This window comes from Aedes aegypti, chromosome 3 (genome assembly GCF_002204515.2).
Source record: "Aedes aegypti strain LVP_AGWG chromosome 3, AaegL5.0 Primary Assembly, whole genome shotgun sequence".
In the NCBI taxonomy this organism is placed as follows: Eukaryota; Metazoa; Arthropoda; class Insecta; order Diptera; family Culicidae; genus Aedes; species Aedes aegypti.
Window position 1 is genome coordinate 63,171,086 of NC_035109.1, and position 18,987 is coordinate 63,190,072.

Below are 18,987 nucleotides of genomic sequence, written 5' to 3' on the forward strand. Positions count from 1 at the left end.
CGCAGACATGCGCCGCTATCGCAATCAGCGTGATCATGCTTTCGGTCGGTATTTTGCGCTAAAGCGCTGTCTCATTCTTTCACCCATAATCGTAAGACGCGTGATTCATTAGAGTAGGTCGGGGAAATTGGGGTTCCCCGATTGAAGGGATGGGTGAGGGTGGACTTCAAAGGTAATATCTTCATGGTAATAAATTCAACCAGTACTAGGTATAATAAACATGTCAAATGGTCCTATCTACAAAACATATGCTCTCTTTCAATTAACTATATTTTCGCAATTACCGTTTTGATTCATATTACGGACAGCTTCAAATTCCGGACACTCTACTTTGTATGGGAGATGTCTCTTTGGTGGTTTAACGATTTCGATTGATGATTTGACTGTTCCATTAATGGTTATCATGAGCTGTCCGGAATTCGATTCAAAGTGTCCGGAATATGAGGCAAAAGTGAGGAAGCGTCCAGAATAAGAATCATGAAAAGGCCACACATTTTGATTTATTTAAATTTATTGAAGTTGCGGAAGCGTATTCTTCACCCACCGTTCGAAAGTAAAGGGCTTCCGACGCTCGATAGCGTTAAGGAATCGTACAAAATGATTTATTTTGTATGCTCTATGCTGGGTTATATTTCCCTGAGTCCTTAAGTGTCCGTAATATGAATCAAAACGGTACTTGTTTGCTTCAGGTACTTTTTTGTATAATATAGTCAACTCTCCCAACTAGAGTTACATATTTCTCAGGAGCACATAAATGTACTGACGAGCCTTCAACCAAACCGTCTCTCAGCTCATCGCAATCCTAGTGTGCTGCGCTAGACGGAGGCTCACGAAAATCCTAAAAGCGCGCGCTAGGTGATGTGCTCTCGGGGAGACTCGTCTCATGCGCTGCTCGGCGCTACGGCTCGCCATCGGTATCCAAGTTGTGAAACAACTGCTTAGTAACGAAGAGCCTCTACAACTATTTTCGCCCATTATGCAGGTGTCTAGATGGCCTACATGATATGGTCAAAGACTCGCGATCCAAGAGTAAAAATTTCGATCCTCGTTGAAAACTTTTGTAATCACTTCAATTATTGCGCTAAATTTTAAATAGCACATGTGACGGAGCGCATGAGACCGCAATGAGACACATCTCAAGAAAAATGAGGTGCACCAAAAAAGGTCTCACAATGTACAGCGAGCCCGTGCGCTTGCAAGCAATGAGGCTCCTGCTCCTAAGGGCGCTGCCATAGTAAACGCGTCGAGCGACGCGTGCGCGTGTGCGAGCCCGCAAAGCAGAATATCAACAACAGGAAATCCTTTGATCGCATCGCGTTCGCGGACGCGGACGCGTTACTATGGCCGCACCGTAAGGCTACAGCACGTGCACAGTAACTCTACTCCCAACCTCAATATGTCATATCTCGATATCGGGTTAGGGAACTATAGTAAAATTTAATTTCAAGGCCACCTCGATGGTTCTTTGGTTTGCATTTGCATTGGTTTTGTGTTCTATAACTCGATAGCTCCCTAACTAGATGGTCGAGTTATGGACTACTGTGGATACTGTAATATCGCAATAATTGAAAGAGAACATAATAAAAGAGAGTCTCTCTTCTGCAGATAGGACCATTAGGCATGTTCTTGCTGTATTGTAATTTTAAAAATTGTCTAGAAATTAATTTTCGCTTTTTATCGACACACCCTGTAAAGTAAGGTCGGGTAGAAAGAGATATATCTATCTACCTATACTAGTGGAAGCCTAAAAACTACGTAAACGATACGGGATGGGTATGTGTACGAAGGGAAGTGGTGGAAAGCAATCAGGGTGTGAGTTGTTTTTGATTTCTCAGTTATTCCGTTGGCACTGGGGCTGGTTTATGCCATAAACAGAAGAATCGAGCTTTTCGAGTTCAGTTGAGTTGCTGCTGGTTTCGTCATATCATATACTCTGCCGCGCGCGTCAGTGTTGATTCAGAATTTGAGTCATAGAGTTGTAATTGATCGTGTGCCACTCTCCCCTGTACGTAGTTCAGTTACTACAAACACCTCAAATGGTTTGCGTTTAGTTGCCTTTAGCGGCGCACTCTTGTTTTGATCGCGCTGCACTTCGAATGGAAGAGAAGGGGTTTGAGGCTAACAGGTGTTTGCCAATTTAGCGCGCATTTTGTGTGATAAGGTCGCCTCGATTGGGAGCATAGTATTCGACGGCGTGATCTCGTTGAGTAAGTGTCGGGTTAACAGAGGACTGTGATGCAGACAGATTTGTGATAATTGAACAAAATCATCATCGTCGCCAACATCCACTTGGGAGAAACTCGTCAAGAACGCTGAGTCGATGGTGGCGGACAACCGTTCGATGAAGGGTGACGGCAGTTTGAAGGTGCTCTTGTGTGCATTATTTGTGGTTGAATTTCTTTGTTATCTAGAAAGCACGTTTTAGTACACTGTTTGTAACCTACATTTACAGCCAATGTCATAGGGATTATACCTAAATGATACACACGCATCACTGCCAACAATATCGGATTCGGACCCAATCGAAATTATAGTAGTAGAGAAATGCTAATCTCGAATGTGCTAACTATTGATGAATAACCTGGAACCTATTCGGATGACTCTAAATTAGCACCAAAAACCTTCCGCACCACATCCTTTGTTCTCACAGATTTACTGATTCACGTGATCTAACGTTTGCATAACTTCATTATCAGATGCAGTCAATCCGCATCCGATTTTGAAGTACATTTTTCCCATCATCACTCGATCATTGTACTAATCCCCTTTTTATTGCTTTCATTTTAGGCCGATATTATGAAATTTCACAACTACAGCAGTCCGCCAGAGAAAGTGAAGACACGATCCGTCAGTTCATCATCGGAGCAAGAGTCCACACTTCTCCAGCAAGCCACGGAGCAGAAGCAGAAGCAAATACCTTCCGGTCAGCAGCAGATCAGCCTGAAGAAGAAAATTACGCCTCAGCAACTGCTCGAGCTGCAGCAGCAGCGCGAACCACTGGCCAAGCGACTCCGCATCGACGAGTCTGTCCCCGTCGAGGTGGAACAGCAACAGCCCCACGAGGAGGAGGAGGTGGAGGAGGAAGAACTCGACACATCGGCCACGGAATCGGAAACGGAAATGGATCAGAGCACGGATAATGAAATGATAATCTCACACCCCTCGCAGCGGTTAGACGCCAATGCGTTGAAGGCAAAGGCCACCACGACGGCAATGGTCGTGACGACAGACGATTCCGACTATGGACCCAACGACAAACACGAACAGAAGAAAGTCAAGCGGAAAATAGTCAGTAAACCCTGCAACAACAACACATCGACAAAAGCGAAACTTCAGATGGTGCATGAGTTTCCCACATTGTTCCTGGGACTGAGGCGCAATCGAATTTTCCTGGTGAACTCGCTGGCTCAAACGTTCGACCTCAATCAGCGAGATATCATCCTGACGTTGCGAAAAATCAAACTAAACGAACACAATGCTCGGTTAGCGAGCGTCTTTGGACTGACTGACAGTGAGGTGGACATCCTGTTCCGTACGAGTGTGCCTAAAATAGCCGACTGTTTGCGAAATTTCATTGTGTGGCCGGACGATGTCACCATGAAGCTCAACGTTCCCATCTACCTGCGTCAACACTTCAACAAAATCCACCTGATCCTGAACTATCTTGTGGTGAAGGTGAGGCAAAACGCCGTCAAATTTCTCTCTCAGGCACAGTCGGAAACGTCCTATTGCGAGGGGGACCAGTGTCACAAACTCAAATATCTAGTTGCCTCCACCCTGGATGGTTGCGTGTGTTTTGTGTCGCGAGGTTTCGGCATCCAAACGGACGACGAAGCCGTCCTGGCGCAGTCTGGCTTCCTCACCAAGTTCAAAACCAACACAAACCTCATTGCCGGCAAAAATTTCCACAACTTCGAAGATCGCCTGACCAACGGGAACGATCACGATCACGAAAATAACAACGGCGGAGGCGGCGGTGGCGAATCCGACCTGGAACGGACAATGACCACCAACGAAGAGGATGACAACTTTGGCGAAATCGTGTCGGAGAAAATCAGCAAAAGCCGGACGTTCAAGCTGAAAAACTACATCGAAAGTGTGCTGGAAAGCTTCCAGGGACACATGATCCTGTCGCCGATGACGTGCGTAGATGTGCGGTCGTTGGAACTGCTAGACGATATTGTGGTGATCGTCGGGGCGCTCATCAACCTGCAGAAGCAGGAAGTGGAATAGAGAATGTACGTGCATCCGTGCGCGTATTTGTTTGTGTGTTCAGAAGATCCATATCGGCCGGATTGTCTCTTTTTGGCGCGCTTGCCCATGCTCTTTTTCTCCTGTACGATTAGTGCTTTTACTTTGTTGACGATTTCTGTTCTTTACGGGAATTTTTTTCTATTTCCGGTATCCTTCGGAGTTGGAGTGGCAGAAGGGCCCCCGATGAGGGATACCCAAACCATCAGTTATGTGGTTCGAATGCGCTAGGCCGTATTGTAGATAATTTATTATAATTATTATTATTATCATTGATGTAAGGTTAACGCGTAGTAATAACAAAAAAATAAAAGTTTACTAATGAAGTCTAAGGACCGGCAACAGATTTATGGAAAGGACGAGTTGAAGCAACTGAATCGCTATACTACAGTTAAACTGCTTTCATAGTTTGAGTAGGACTGGGAAGAGAACACACGGAAGTTGATTGGACAGAGAGAGAGAGTAGGTTCTCTTATGGGATGCTTCATGCTTTGAAATTACTGAAATTATTTCCTGTTTTTCCTGACATCTCATTATTACGTAATGAATGGTAGCCTTTGAAATTAGTTTTTGTTTCGACTTGATCAGACGTAACTTTTCTGACATGACAGATGAACGTAATTTGCGCACGTAACTGTAAAATATTTACATTTAAATTTACCTTCACTGGTACTTTTCCATGTTTTACAAATGTACACAATTTCTTGATTAAGATCTTCAATAAATACAAGTTTGCTTCCATTACTTCATGTTAACTTAACAGAAAATTTGTGAATTTCCTATCCGCTTTTCTTAAAAAACATGCAAAAGGTTCCTACCAGAGCCCTTACGATTCGTGTGTATTGTATCATGAAAAAAATCACTGTTGTATCCTTCTTTATCCTTGCGTTTTGAGGCAGAGTATATTTCTCAGTTTACTCTTCCTTCCATAAAACTTTCTTTCAGGATGTAACTCGTACTTCGCATCATGATTAACTTTTGATGCGTTGGTGGAGAGAAAGATAACGGTATTTTTTTTCAATCAATATCTTGTGCAAATTCGTTGGTTTCCTAGAAAGTTGTTTTTAAAGTAACATCATTAAGATCTTCGAATCATTCCTAAAGACTGGATTCGGAAAAAATGAGACACACAAAAATGATCACCAAAAATTCGTTTGAAATTGGATACTTCTCAAATTTTCAGGGATTCAATAAATATATGTTAGTTATGTTTTGGCATAATTTATTTATTGAATTTCCTCCCCAAGCTGAATGCTAGTACATTTCTCTAAACACTGTTCATGAGATCTTTCTTTCACAATTGAATGTTTTCCGCTTTTCTTCAATTTCTTCCTCATTATAGTCCAAAACTTTTCGATCGGACGATGTATTTGGCGGGTTCGCCTCCTTCGGGTCCACATTAACGCCTTTCGCTTCGTACCAATCCATTACTACAGGTTTGGCGTAATGGCACGAAGCGAGACCCTGCCAGAACAGCGTGGGACACCGGTGAGAGCGGAGGAACGGCAGCAAGCGCTTTTGAAAGCATTCCTCTCGATAAATCTGCCCGTTGTTGTAACGAACGGCTTGCTGTGCCGTCCGCACTCGCAGATCGCCTGTCACAACAGGTACTTCTTCGCGAATTTTTCCATCTTTCTCTTCCGGATCTTTTTCGAACCTCCATGCGGGACGTATCGACAAAAAACTCGAGGCCGATTTGTGTGGTGTCCGCCTTGATGTATGTCTCGTCGTCCATGACGAGACAGTTGGGTTTATTCTACGACTGGCGTGAGGTGACGATTTCCGGTCTCGTATAGTGAGGTGACAATTCTCGACTCGAGTGAAGTGACTCGCCGTGTAAATCAAATGGAGAGTCACTTCACTCGAGTCGAGAATTGTCACCTCACTATACGAGACCGACAATTCTCACCTCACGCCACTCGTAGAATTAACCCAGGTCTGGCTTGACCAGCCACTCACGGTACAGCTTCCGCGCACGCATTTTGGCCACCGTGTATTGCTTGTCAGTCCGGTTTGGCGCCTTCGTTATCTTGAAAGCATGTAGCCCAGCTCGCTTCATGGTCTGCTGGACGAACCACTTCTACAAATTGACCTTTTTGGCCACGTCTCGGGTGGAAAGGTTCGGGTTATTCTTAAAGTACTGCCTCAACTTCCTCGCCTTCTCCGAGTATTCCGTTTTCGGGCTTCGGCCACTTCGCACGATGGTCTTCGCTTCCTGAAACATCTTCACAATGCGGGACACGATGGAATGGTGGATTCCAAGCCTTTTGCCAGTCACACAGATGTACTGACTAGGATCCGCGCCCAAGATTTGCTGACGTAGCTCTTCTTGTTTCGAATGCGTCTTGAAAACTACTTGACAGATCGCGATAAAATTTTGCACAACTGAATATAACACTCTAAACTAGTATTACCCAAAATTTAATGAATTTTTACCTATGCGATACAAAACTACACCCAAAACAAAGTGTCGCATTTTTTCTTAGTCAAATCTTTAGAAGGGTACTTAGGAACTTCTAACAAGGTTCTTGGTAAATTGTTGATTTATTTCCATTTAGAATCATGGCACATTCTTGATGAGATCTTTGCAGGAATCCTAATGGAATTCAAGGCAATAGGGACAGCCGATCAAAAGGAAGACGTTGATTGAAAAGTTCCAATATAAGAGAACGCACGGAAATCTCATGGAATGTCTATGTAAAAATAGTTCAAAACAAAAAATGGGATATATGTGTATCCACAAAAAAAAAGTTTCTAAATACTTTATTGAAGAATTTCGTTTGATTTCTCCTGAAGAATTATCCGACGTCATATCCGATTTTCTCAAAAACAAGTAACGAGCATTGGAAATTATACAGAGCAGAAATGCAATTGCGGTCCCACGATGTAAGAACTAACATTGGAAATGTTGCAGTTATAATGTTGTCAAATCTTTTCAACAAACATAACTGAACAGAAGAAAATTCAAGTAACAAGAATACAATTTTCTTTGTTTACATGTTACTTATGTTATTGTTTATTGGGACGTCTTAACAAATGTTAAAGGTAATAAAAATCGTGAACGTAACTGTTAGTTTTTGAATTTATTGTTCAAAACGTTAAACTTTTCACTTGCCCTACCTGTGGGGCAAGTGAAAAGTAACGAGGCGTTTTTCAAAAACTTTTTCTGTACTTTTTTCTCTAATTTTACATAAAAATCATTTTCAGCATACTGCTTATATTTGGTGGGAGTAAAGCTAAAACATATAAACGACCTCAATTTGTTTTAATTTAAAGTCTCCAGAATTTGAAGAATCCCAGCTATGCGAAATCCATTACCCACTTACCCCACGGCACCTTATATTCTGCTTCAAGCCTCTGACAATCCCTATACCAGGAACTCTCCAAATATCAGTCGAAAATCTCATTAATAATGCTGATGCTTTGAGTGCAAACAGGAATCTTTGTTTTCAATCCTGTAAAGCCTTGAAGTCAGGGCCCAAAGAATTTTTCGAATAACTCGTCAAAAAGGTAAAAAATCTGCTTATGGATACCTTCAGGATAAAAATATCAGTTCCATTTTCAAGCTCACATTGAAAAAATAGAACGGATGTGCATTAAGTATATCTGTCTTTCAATGTCTTATTGATGAAATGTTAATATGAACAAAATTAGTTACATTTTATTGAAATATCAAAAATCTGAAGCGCAGTAATACCATCAGTGCACCAGGTTCCGTTCATTTAAGGGAAGTTATGTGTCCAAATGTTTATTATAAAATAACTATTGTGTCGATCAATACTATTTTCATCTCACAATGTAGCTCCAAGTATAGGTAATCAATGGCAAAATAAAAATAAATTGAAAATCTTTCATAACAAAATATGTAATTGCATTTGTTAATGCATCTAAGTGTTCCTAATTCCGCTCATGGTTTACATATTTCGGGACAAACTTCCAAAAAAATGCTTTAGTTCGAATTTAGTTATTTATCCTGATATTTTTCATGGTCAAATCATAGCTACTACTGCAATAAAGAAGGCTGTATACTAAAATCGACATTTCTTTGAAATTTTGTTTAATTTTTTGCATGAGCGGTTATTGGAACACACTAAAGTATCTAGTGGTCCAATAACCGCTAGTGAGGTCTTGTTTTTTTTTCAACATAACGAATTATTTTATCAAATGAAAATAGTGTCAGACGACTTCATTTAAAAGTTTTTAGTATTGCTACAATATATCCGTGCGAAAAATGTTGGTTTTTGACACGAAAAATTTTTACACTAGAGAGCGGAAATAGGGGCATGAGTGGATATTGGTACAATGATAGTAATTCTCTCTTGCAAAACAAATCCGTGAGAAGTCGTCACGGACTCTGACCGTGCTCGACTTTCCAAAGTATTTTAATGCTTGCCAAATGATGCACGCATGTGCAAAAAGAAGAGCTAATAAGAACACTAAGCTGCTTCATCCTAGTTGGGGCGTAACGCCAGAAAGATATGAAAAGACGTCAGGAAAGTTCCAAGCCTTTAGAGATTGAATTGAGATTCCTCCAAAGTAGCGTTTGCTTCACATGCATGACCGCAGAACATGATTCCCTCTGGGTATTCTCATAAAAAGAACCTACTCTCCAACAATAGCATATAGACAGCACTAAAATTAACTAACTATTAAAGAATTACAGCAAAAACATAGAGCGCAAACTTACCGCAAGAAAGTTTGATTTTACAAACGAAAAAGTACGAAGAGTTAAGTCTTAACACTGTGGACTGTTCATTCAGTAGCGGTATTCAAAATAGCACTCAGCAGCCAACCCTAAATGCTACTATTACTAATGATGTTCCACAAATACACACCATTCGTAGCATATTATTGCCTAATATTTTTCTTTCATTGACTAGCAATATGCCGTCAACCCTTGGATGTCAAATTTGATTGGCCTTCGGAATAGAGGCAACGCATTCAACAATGCAACTAATTGTGGTGATTCAAACTAAAAGCACTGCACTGAATTTTGTTTTGTATTTATCGAAAAAAAAAAACACTATGGCATATTTATTGAATTAAAGTAACCCCATTTAGCGCCAACATTGCGCAGGACATTTTAAACTCTTAGCCTGTTGTAGATGTTAAGGCAGGACATAACAATAACCGCCAGAATTCTCACTGCTTACTACAGGAGATGCAAGCGATGTCCAAGTATAGTAGAATATAACAAACTGATTATTACCGCAACACAATAGGATGTTCTTTCAAAAAATATTAATTGATAGTCTGCAAGAAAGCAACAAAAAAAGGAAGAGAAAACGTGGAAAAGCAAGTCTTATGAAAAAAAAACATACGGAAAAAAGAAAGTTGTCAACGATTAAGATGATCTGTTGGATTGTAAAATAGAAAAGAGTCAAAAAAAGAGTATACAAATAAATGCAATTAAAATGAAATGTGTAAATAGAACTAAACTATGCAAGAAACAAAAAGCAGTTAGGATAGAATAATGGTAAATAATTAACCATTTTTATCATTACGATAAAAATATTACTTGGCAAAACCAGTAAGAAGAATTGGAAGGCAACATTAATGCAGGAGAGGTGGAAAAACAAAAGCGAAAGCGATTCAGACAACAACTTGATAATGATGATGATGACCATAAACGTTCAGCAAACGATCATGGAACATTGAAACTTGGAAAACTCTAAATGAATAAAATTATTTACACGCAGGTAAAAATGGTCTAATTATTTATTGAATTTTGGCTGTATCCGAAAGCCCTGGGCTTGGAATTAAGTCGAGTCTAGTACACGACACTGAAGACGGCCTTACAGTTGAGGTCGAAATACGCGTATCTGTCAAAGGATACAAACTCTAGTGGAATTAAATGGTATAGTACTAAATTCGGTTTTTTCATCTACTTATAGGTATTCTACTAAACAGCTCGAAGATTTATTATCTTGGAATTATATTTTCCAGGGAGCGATGAATTTTGATAATTGATCGCTGTTGTTAGTAGTTTTGATTAGATGTTGGGTGAATTTCAAAGCAATGGCAACCTCTTTATTACAAAATTTAGATTTTATCTTCTGACCTAAAGATTCTGGTTAAACTACTGTACTATGCAGTTGGGCTGCACTACGCTATCACTCATCAAAATTACTTTCACTTCGGGAAAATATAATTTCAAACTGGCGAGAAGATTACAGACTGAGGGTGGGTTAGGAGCACAATCAGACCCTTGAATGTGCAATGTGGGGTAGTAATTGGGAATGCCATTGACGGTTTGTAATCTTCTACGAGGTTTTCGAAAACCAACAGGGCGCGTGCACCGGGTTGCGGATAGGAGCAAAGGGAGATCAATAGCATCTACCTAAAATAATAGAGCAAAAAGCCGTTCCATGATTAGGTAATGTTTAGCGATCTTCTATGGTGTTCTAGTACTATAAAATTCTTCACTCACTGGGAATTCTGGCCTTGATAATATCCATAGTGATAAAAACATAAAATAATACCTAATACTGTAGTAATAAACGAAATAAAATCAATCTTCTATACTTGACAAGGTTTTGAAGACAATCAATGAGTGAAAGAACTACCTATTAGAAAAGCCACATCAGCTAAGGCTATACATATACAAATGTTGGTCATAGGGTCATGACGAGCATTCGGTATGTATGTCTATGATTGATTCTTATCTAATAGGAGCACTAGAAGACCACGCGGACAATTTCGAAACAAATTATTTTTATACATCGGTCTTATGATCCGAAAGGCTCAGCTATGCTGTAATGTCATTTTTTAAGCTATTCATTACTGCTGTTTAATTGTTTATTATTCTAACAAAACTACATAATTCTCGCGAAACATTACTAAAGGACCTATGTACATATGAGAGGCTCTCTTTGTTTACTTTCTCTTTGATCAATAACTGAGTCACATTAACCTCTTCTGTTGCGTTTTTTGTATGAAACGCTAGTCAAGGAAAGTGCCTTCCGATCTGTAGTGAAAAACTTCCCAAAAGCTTTAGTATTCCACTGTTATAATCGAAAGAGAACGAGAGAGGAGAGAATCTCTCATTTGTACATAGGTCCTCTAGTAATGTTCCGCGAGAATTACTCATTACTAATCACTGTTCCTATATTCTCTCTTTCTCACCTTCTTATCTGTTGCATGATTATGATCATTACTAATATAATGCATGAGCATGCACAATAAGAATAATTTCAGAATTGTAAGCAGTCAATGGATAACTGGATAGAATAGCTTCGAAAAGGGTGCTCAAAACAGAATAATTCTGGTCAGGGAAGTATAAACATCATGAGTAAGTAACACATTTCATTTTAATAATATCATATATTTTTATATAAATCAGCACCGCCAATCAGTGAATTGAATTATAATTTTATATCTGTACATGATAAAAACAGATAAAGTTTGTAAAGTTGTCTTAGTTGTACATCGATTGAATTGCGTTCTTTTTAGTAATGTTCAATCATTAGCAAAAGCTTCTAAAGCGTCGCATCGTGCCATCAGCAGTTCTTAGCATCACTCTCATATTGTTATAAATTTCTATAGAGCGATCAGCTAATTCTTTCTTACTTGTACAATGGTTTCGAATTTTAATAAATCAAACCAAACTCCAAAACTCAAATTAAATTGCTCTCAGCACATTTACATTTTGCAGCATTAATCGCATTACTGTGTCAAGTCTTCTCCAATTTCCTATACCCTACCCCAACCCTTCCTATCATTTCCGATGGTGTTCAAGTGGTCCGCATAGACTATTACGGCCATTACCTATCCCTTCCCCCGGCTTTGGACTGACTTGCGCTCTCATTGCCCCACCAAACGCTGCAAAATGAAAATGAAAATGAAATTTTGGCTGTATCCGAAAGCATTAGAAACTTTGTTCTATCCGTCTCCTAGGAATAGGCACTAATATAAGTGTGTTTCGAAACAATTCTCTGATTTTCTCCGAGTTCAGCAGCTAGGTCAAGAAGTCTTTCAAGGAACGAAAAAAAATTGTGTGAAAAAAATCCTTCGCCAACAATAGAACCAATAGCAATTTATGACACAAAGTCCTAGATGTAGGTGACGAGTCGAATGAGGTGACAATTGTCGACTCGCTACCATTTGATAAACATGTCACTCGAGGTGAGAGCAACTCGTCTAGACTCACACGCCGCGCTGAATAAGCATAAGTATTCGAAACTCATGGAAAAAAATAATGCCCATGTCGGAAAGCTTTTTAAAATTTTAACATTTTACAGTAAGGACTGGTCATTTTATAAAGTGGACACATTGTACATTCAATATCTTCTTAATTTATTAATGAAATTGCAATCGGTTTTCTGTACATCGTTCGAGTAATGTTGTACAATATTGTGATAATAAAAATACACAAAAATAATTAAATTTCACACGAATAAAGCCCCTAACACAATGTGAGCGACAGCGCGGTACAACGGCAACACGGCAAACCCATCTTGAGCTACACTCTACTTGTCAAGTCAATGTTTAAAAGGATTTAGTCAACATGGGATTGATAAGTAAAGTGTAGATCAAGATGGGCATGCCGTTTTGCCGTTGTACCGCGTTGCCGTTCACATTGTGCTTGGGGCCTAAGGCACAACGTTTAAAACGGTCGATTTTTGGAGGTTATCAAAATCAATGATTATTAGAAATTTTCTGGAAAATTCGACAATCTATATTTTTTATTTTCAAAATAGCCTTTTTCTTCGAGAGCATCAACAATAAAAATCCTGTTGCCAAATATCAATTTTTTTTAGCATTAATTTACCAAATATAATAAAATTATTTTTTCTCCGATTTTTTTGAAGAAAAATAATTTTAATTGAAAGGTAACTGGTATGAGTGTAAATTTTTGGTTCAAAGTACGTCCTGACGGAATACACATATAGTATTAATATGAAAAATGACCTTTGCCATATAGGAGTTGTTTATTTAGTCCCCACCCCACATTTAAAGAACAATAGAACAACAAATCTTCAGAAGATCTCTCAAAGCATAATGACAATCATCAAAACTGGCAACACTGCTGTAACTTAACCTTATTTTCCACGTCTTATTTTCATAATATGTTATTATGATATTTCCGATCAAAAAATTTGGAGAAAAACTCCTACAATTTGCTGTAGATCGATAACTATGCATAAATGATTTTAAAAGTATGAGATTTTTCAATAAAACGACCATAAATAGTGAAATTTGTACCTAAGAATGCAATTCAAACTTAAGATTTAGCTCTTTTCTGTACAAATATAGTTTCTTTAGTAATTAAGACCATTTTTTAACACGCTTTTAACTTTACTTTTTTGCTGGGAGTCAAAGGATGGTGTATTCGCAAATTTGACCAAAAAGGAATACAGTACTGACCCGATTTTGTCTGCCCCCGATATTGTCAGCTTTTTGACCCGATTTTGTCAGCCTATTTTAAATATATCAAAAAATTGTCTTCGTCGTATTCTACCATTCTTATACCATCAATACTTATGATGATTAAATATTATTATTATTATAGAGTTTTGGCACTTCTCAGCAAAAAATGCTGGAAACTTTCACCAACCCCGGGCAATCTGTATGCCAAAGGGGATTAGGCTCTGTGGATCTCATTGGTCGGTTTAACTTATCCTAATGAGTCTGCTGGATGAGCTTCTCAGTTGTGGTGGTTCAGGAACCGTCTAACTATGTTGCAGGTTCCAAGAATCACCGCTTTTTGGATGCTGTGTAGGTCCTTCTTCAATTCCAGCTCGTCTAGGGACCTTAGGAGAGATTTCGGGACAATTCCGGTCGCTGAGAAGACTACCGGAACTATACGGACGTCCTCTAAATGCCACATCTGCTTCAACTCCTCCGCCAAGTCGTGGTACTTCGCTGTCTTGTTAGAGAACGTTGATTGGACATTGTGGTCCAGCGGTACAGCGATGTCGATGAGTGTAACTCGTTTCATCCTTTTGTCGTAGACTACAATGTCGGGGCGGTTGGCACGGATGAGGACGTCCGTTATGATCTCGCGATCCCAGTACAGCTTTATGCAACTATTTTCCAGAACCGGGTCAGGCAGGTACTTGTAGTAGGGTACAAATCGATCCACCAAGTTGTGCTTAAGGGCAAGCTGTTGATGCACAATCTTGGCAACTTCGTTGTGACGATCGAGGTAGGCTGATCCAGCTAGTACTGAACAGCCGGCAACGACATGCTCGATAGTCTCCCCTACTGAATTGCATTTCCTACAGCGGTCCTCCACGTCTTCGTGCAATATGTAGTGCCGATAGTTCTTCGTCGCAATTACCCGGTCCTGGATGGCTACCATGAAACCTTCTGTTTCTGAGAAGAGGTCACCCCGCACCAGCCACGTGTTTGACGCCACCTTATCGATGTGCTCGAGCTCCAGTTGATGGGGGTGCGTTCCATGCAACTCCTTCTGCTTCCACATTGCGATCATCTCATCGACGGTTTTGATGTCGCAGTTCAGCTGGCAATCCTCCTGCGCCAGATGAAGGGCGCTGAAGCCGTGGTCAGCTTCGCATACAGTGCGGTAAATTTCGTGGCGGTTCTGGCTTTCTACGAAATATGCCCGCAGCTGCTGGATCTGGGAGACACATAGTGCCTGGATATCGGTGACGCCTCTTCCTCCTGCTGCACGTGGCAGGGTGACTCTCAATGGACGATTTTGGGTGGCACATTCGGTGCTTGGTGAACGCCACTCGTACTGCTCGTTCTATCGCCTCCAAGTCAGTCTTGGTCCACTTTACCACCCCGAAACTATACGTCAACAGGGGCACAGCAAACGTGTTGATCGCCTTCACCTTGTTGCCGGCAGATAGAAAGCTCTTCAGAATACAGTTGACACGTGACAAAAACTTTTCCTGCAGCTCTTTCTTGATCATTGTGTGGCGAATACCTCTAAGTTGCAGGAATCCAAGGTATTTATACGTTTCGCCTTCAACCATATTCCGAATCTCCTCCTGCTCGTTGACGCGGAAACAGCTGGCATCCATAACTTGACCCCGACGTAGATGAATTGACCTGCATTTGTCAATACCAAACTCCATCCGGATGTCGTTACTGAATGTCGTAACTAGCTGCAACAGCTGATGCAGCCTCTGCACTGATTCCGCAAATAGCTTCAGGTCGTCCATATAGAAGGTGTGGGTAACTCTTGTGCTCCTTTCCCCACTTTTCAGTTGGTAGCCATAGTTGCATTGGTTGAGTGCTTTGCTGAGGGGGTTCATGGCCAGGCAAAACCACAGCGGACTAAAGGTATCGCCTTGAAAAATCCCCCTCCTGATGCTGAGAGTCCTGGACCGTAACACAGCTGTACCGTCGGTAATGTGTAGGGATGTGCTCCACATCCCCATCGTGTGTTGCATCAGCCTGATGACGTTCCCGTCTACCTTATACAACTGCAGTACCTTGAGAAGGTACGAGTGCGGTACTGAGTCGTATGCCTTTTTGTAGTCGATGTACGCCATACTCAGGTTCCTTTGCTTTTGGGTAGCTTGCCCTACAATAACTGCATCTACGATAACCTGATCTTTGCAGCCTTGCGTGTTTCTGCGACACCCTTTCTGTTCCTCGGTCATCACGTTGTTGGCGTCGCAATGGGCTTGCACCTTCCTCGCTATTACCGACGATAGCACTTTATACAGACTTGAAAGGCACGTTATTGGTCTGTACTTCGCTGGGTCAGCTGTGTGTTGGTCCTTTGGCAGAAGAAATGTGACACCCCTGGTGATGAATTCCGGTAGCTGCGTGGGGTCTCCTAGTACCGTATTGAAGCATTCCGCCATCCGCCCATGGATCGTTGTGAGTTTTTTATACCAAAAATTGTGCACAAAATCAGGTCCTGGTGCAGTCCAATTCCTGGTATACCGGGTAGCTTCACGTATATCCTGAGCGGTTACCACGACCGCGGTCATGTCTCCAATTCCATCACATTGTCTCTCTTCTTCTGCTAACCACATCCCATCGCCGTTGTGTTCGGTGGGGTTCTCCCATAAATTGGCCCAAAATTGTGTAACGTCGCCAATCTCTGGAAGTCCCTCGCCAAAGTCGACCTTGTCATTTCGGATGCGGTTGTAGAACTCCCTCTCGTTTATGTTGAACATCCGGTTTTGTTCCTTCCGCTTCGAACATTCTCCATAACGTCGCAATCGTTTCGCAAGAGCACTCAACCGCTGTACATGGGTGTCGAGGATCTCAGTAATGTCGACTTCTCTGAGATCTCGGAGCTCTGCGGGCCTAACAATTTCAGCAACATGACGAACCAGCCTCGTTGATCGATTCCCCTGCTTGTACTGTGTTAATCGACCAACCTTTGATCGCAGTGTTGCGATTCGGCTCTCAAGGCGTCGCATCCACACGGGTTTCTGTGCGTTGAGGCGCGTGCCATCTTCTCCTTGCGGGCGCGTTCGCAATCCCAACGTCTTAACTACAGCTATTGCAGCTGAATACACGATAAACTGCAATTCCTCAAGGTTCTCCACGGCTTCCAAGTACTGTGGCAAAATATCCTGATTTAGGATGCTTACTGCACTCGTCAGCCGGTAGGAATACCGCAGCTTTGGTATCCGGTGCCGGGACATGGGGTCTGTCCCACGGAACTGCGTAACTGCTGTGCCCATATGGAGTGCTAGTTCGTCTCTTAATTGCTGACGTTGCATATCCGCTGCCGGTCCTGGAGCAGTGGGTGCAGGTGAATCACGACTCTCACTCGTGATCGGTTAAATCCAGCCCAACAGAACTCCTTCTCGACGTATCGCTCGATCTTGTCCCCTCCTCTCCTATCTCCCTCTGCACTTCCAGCTTGATGTACTCCACTTCTGCAGCGGTGAGCATATTATGAGACATAATTGCACGCTGCCGTGTGTACAGCTTGTTCAAGTCAAGCTGGCGCGCAAAGCGAGGAAATCGCTCGTTGAACATCTCCAGCATCCCTGATCTGCCAGACATGTCCGTCTCCATCCTTGTGCAGACATAGTAGCAGCGAATCACATACATATTCATCTCCCTCGTCCACATGATCCGCTGCCGTCGACCGCCTGCCAACGTGAGTGACTGACGTCTATCAGCCACAGCAACATCGGTAGGTGCAGCATGGTCTTGGTGATTTCTGCTGCTGCCGTTTCTGTTTCGCGTTCGCGGTACGGGCTGTGCCCGTTGACTGGAAGGCCGCTCTTGCACATTATCCTCTTCCAGCCGCTGGCCGCTCGCTCTGTCCCCCGTCCCAGGACCAGCTCCAGTAGGGGCTCCCTCCTCGGGCGATCGCATTCTTCTATTCCTCATTGATCGTGTCTCCATTGCTGGGTTTGCTTTCATTCCCGGAAGCTACGGGTTCTGCATTGGCATTTCCTCCAATTACAGTGCTTAATAGCTTGGTTCAAGCGCCGCTGCTCGCCGAGGGTGGTTTTACATGGACGCCCAGGATATTTTACCTCAAGCTCCCACCTACTCAAGATGGTGGTTTTTCATGGACGCCCAGGAGTTATGTTGCCTGAGCTCCCACCTGCTTATTATTATTATTATTACTATTTTTATTATTATTATTATTATTATTATTATGATTATTTATCAAATATATAAAAAAAAATTGTCTTCGTCGTATTTTACCATGCTCTTACCATCAATACTTATGATGCTGTTCGATGTCAAGCACGCATGGGCGTAGCCAAAGGGGGCAATGACAATGCCTCCTTCCCTATGTACGATAGAACAATCTTACTACGGGAATTTTTCTTGTGTTTGAATTATTCAAGGATTGTCTCCAGCACTCTTATTTATACAATAATTACGTCATGATAGATTATAAAACTTATAGAGTCTACCAAACAATCAGGCTTTGCCATATGTTTTTCGAAGGTTTCATGAACAGCCCGCAATAGATCGCAAATAGGGCTTCGTTACTTGGCAACCTGGCAATTATTGGTTAAAATTGAAAAAAAAAAAATAATAATTTCTACTTTTTAAATTATTCTATGGAATCCTGATAAAACTTTTTTCCAAAAAGTATTAATTTAATCATTTTATAAATTGTTCCAGAAACTTACTGGGTACATTAAAGAGATTTTTCAAAATTTTGTTCAAGATTAAATTTCTTCATGCGTTACCTCTTGAACTCGTCTAGAAACTGCGGAATTTCTATGAAGTAAAAAAAGTAGGGTGGATATCCTGCATAGTTTTGTGGTTCATGTAAAAAGGGTACATAGGCAGTGTATAAAGATCGTTCCGGCGCAAAATTTAAAAATGGAAAAAAATGGCTCTTCTCCCCCCTGATAAACAAAAAACCTGGCTACGCCCATGTTCCTCGCCCCCTTTAAAGTCTATGTAGGTTGTAAACGTGCTTTATAAGCAACTATTAACACGTCAAAGTTTGAAAAACAGAAACAAAAAATATGACCCGACTTTGTCAGGTTCCCCATTTTGTCAGCCTAAAATTCATCGAGGGACTGACAAAATCGGGTCCCTACTGTAAATCAATAAAGTGACCTAGTGTCAGAGAATGGTGGAATATAATTGATGTTTTTAAAGCTCTACCTTTCGTTGAATAGTAAAGGATCCCAACATAAAATTTGTTCATAAAAAATTGGAATTATTTTCATGCGCAAAATAGTACTTAAGTTTGACGAACAGTTTTTTTATAACTTTTTATTTTTTCATTACATAGAATAATAGTTGAACGATGCACAACAAAATCGACTACGATTATATCAATACATAAAAAAGATATAGCATAAACAACGTGTC

General features: G+C 41.1%; 1 protein-coding gene across 13 annotated transcripts in view; it reads left to right on the forward strand.

Moving 5' to 3' along the window:
- Window positions 1–5,006, forward strand: part of LOC5567679 — a 49,518-nt gene extending 44,512 nt beyond the window's left edge. For 3 of the 13 annotated variants that reach the window (XM_021854780.1, XM_021854779.1, XM_021854781.1), the window contains exons 2-3: window positions 2,142–2,365; window positions 2,788–5,006. In XM_021854780.1, the coding sequence (XP_021710472.1) occupies window positions 2,321–2,365; window positions 2,788–4,233 (1,491 nt within the window). In that variant the 5' untranslated portion in view covers window positions 2,142–2,320 and the 3' untranslated portion in view covers window positions 4,234–5,006. Of the gene's footprint in view, window positions 1–1,678; window positions 2,366–2,787 lie in introns of those variants that run through there. The other 10 variants (XM_021854783.1, XM_021854782.1, XM_021854784.1 and 7 more) reach the window with 5 other exon arrangements.
- Window positions 5,007–18,987: the final 13,981 nt, after the last annotated feature.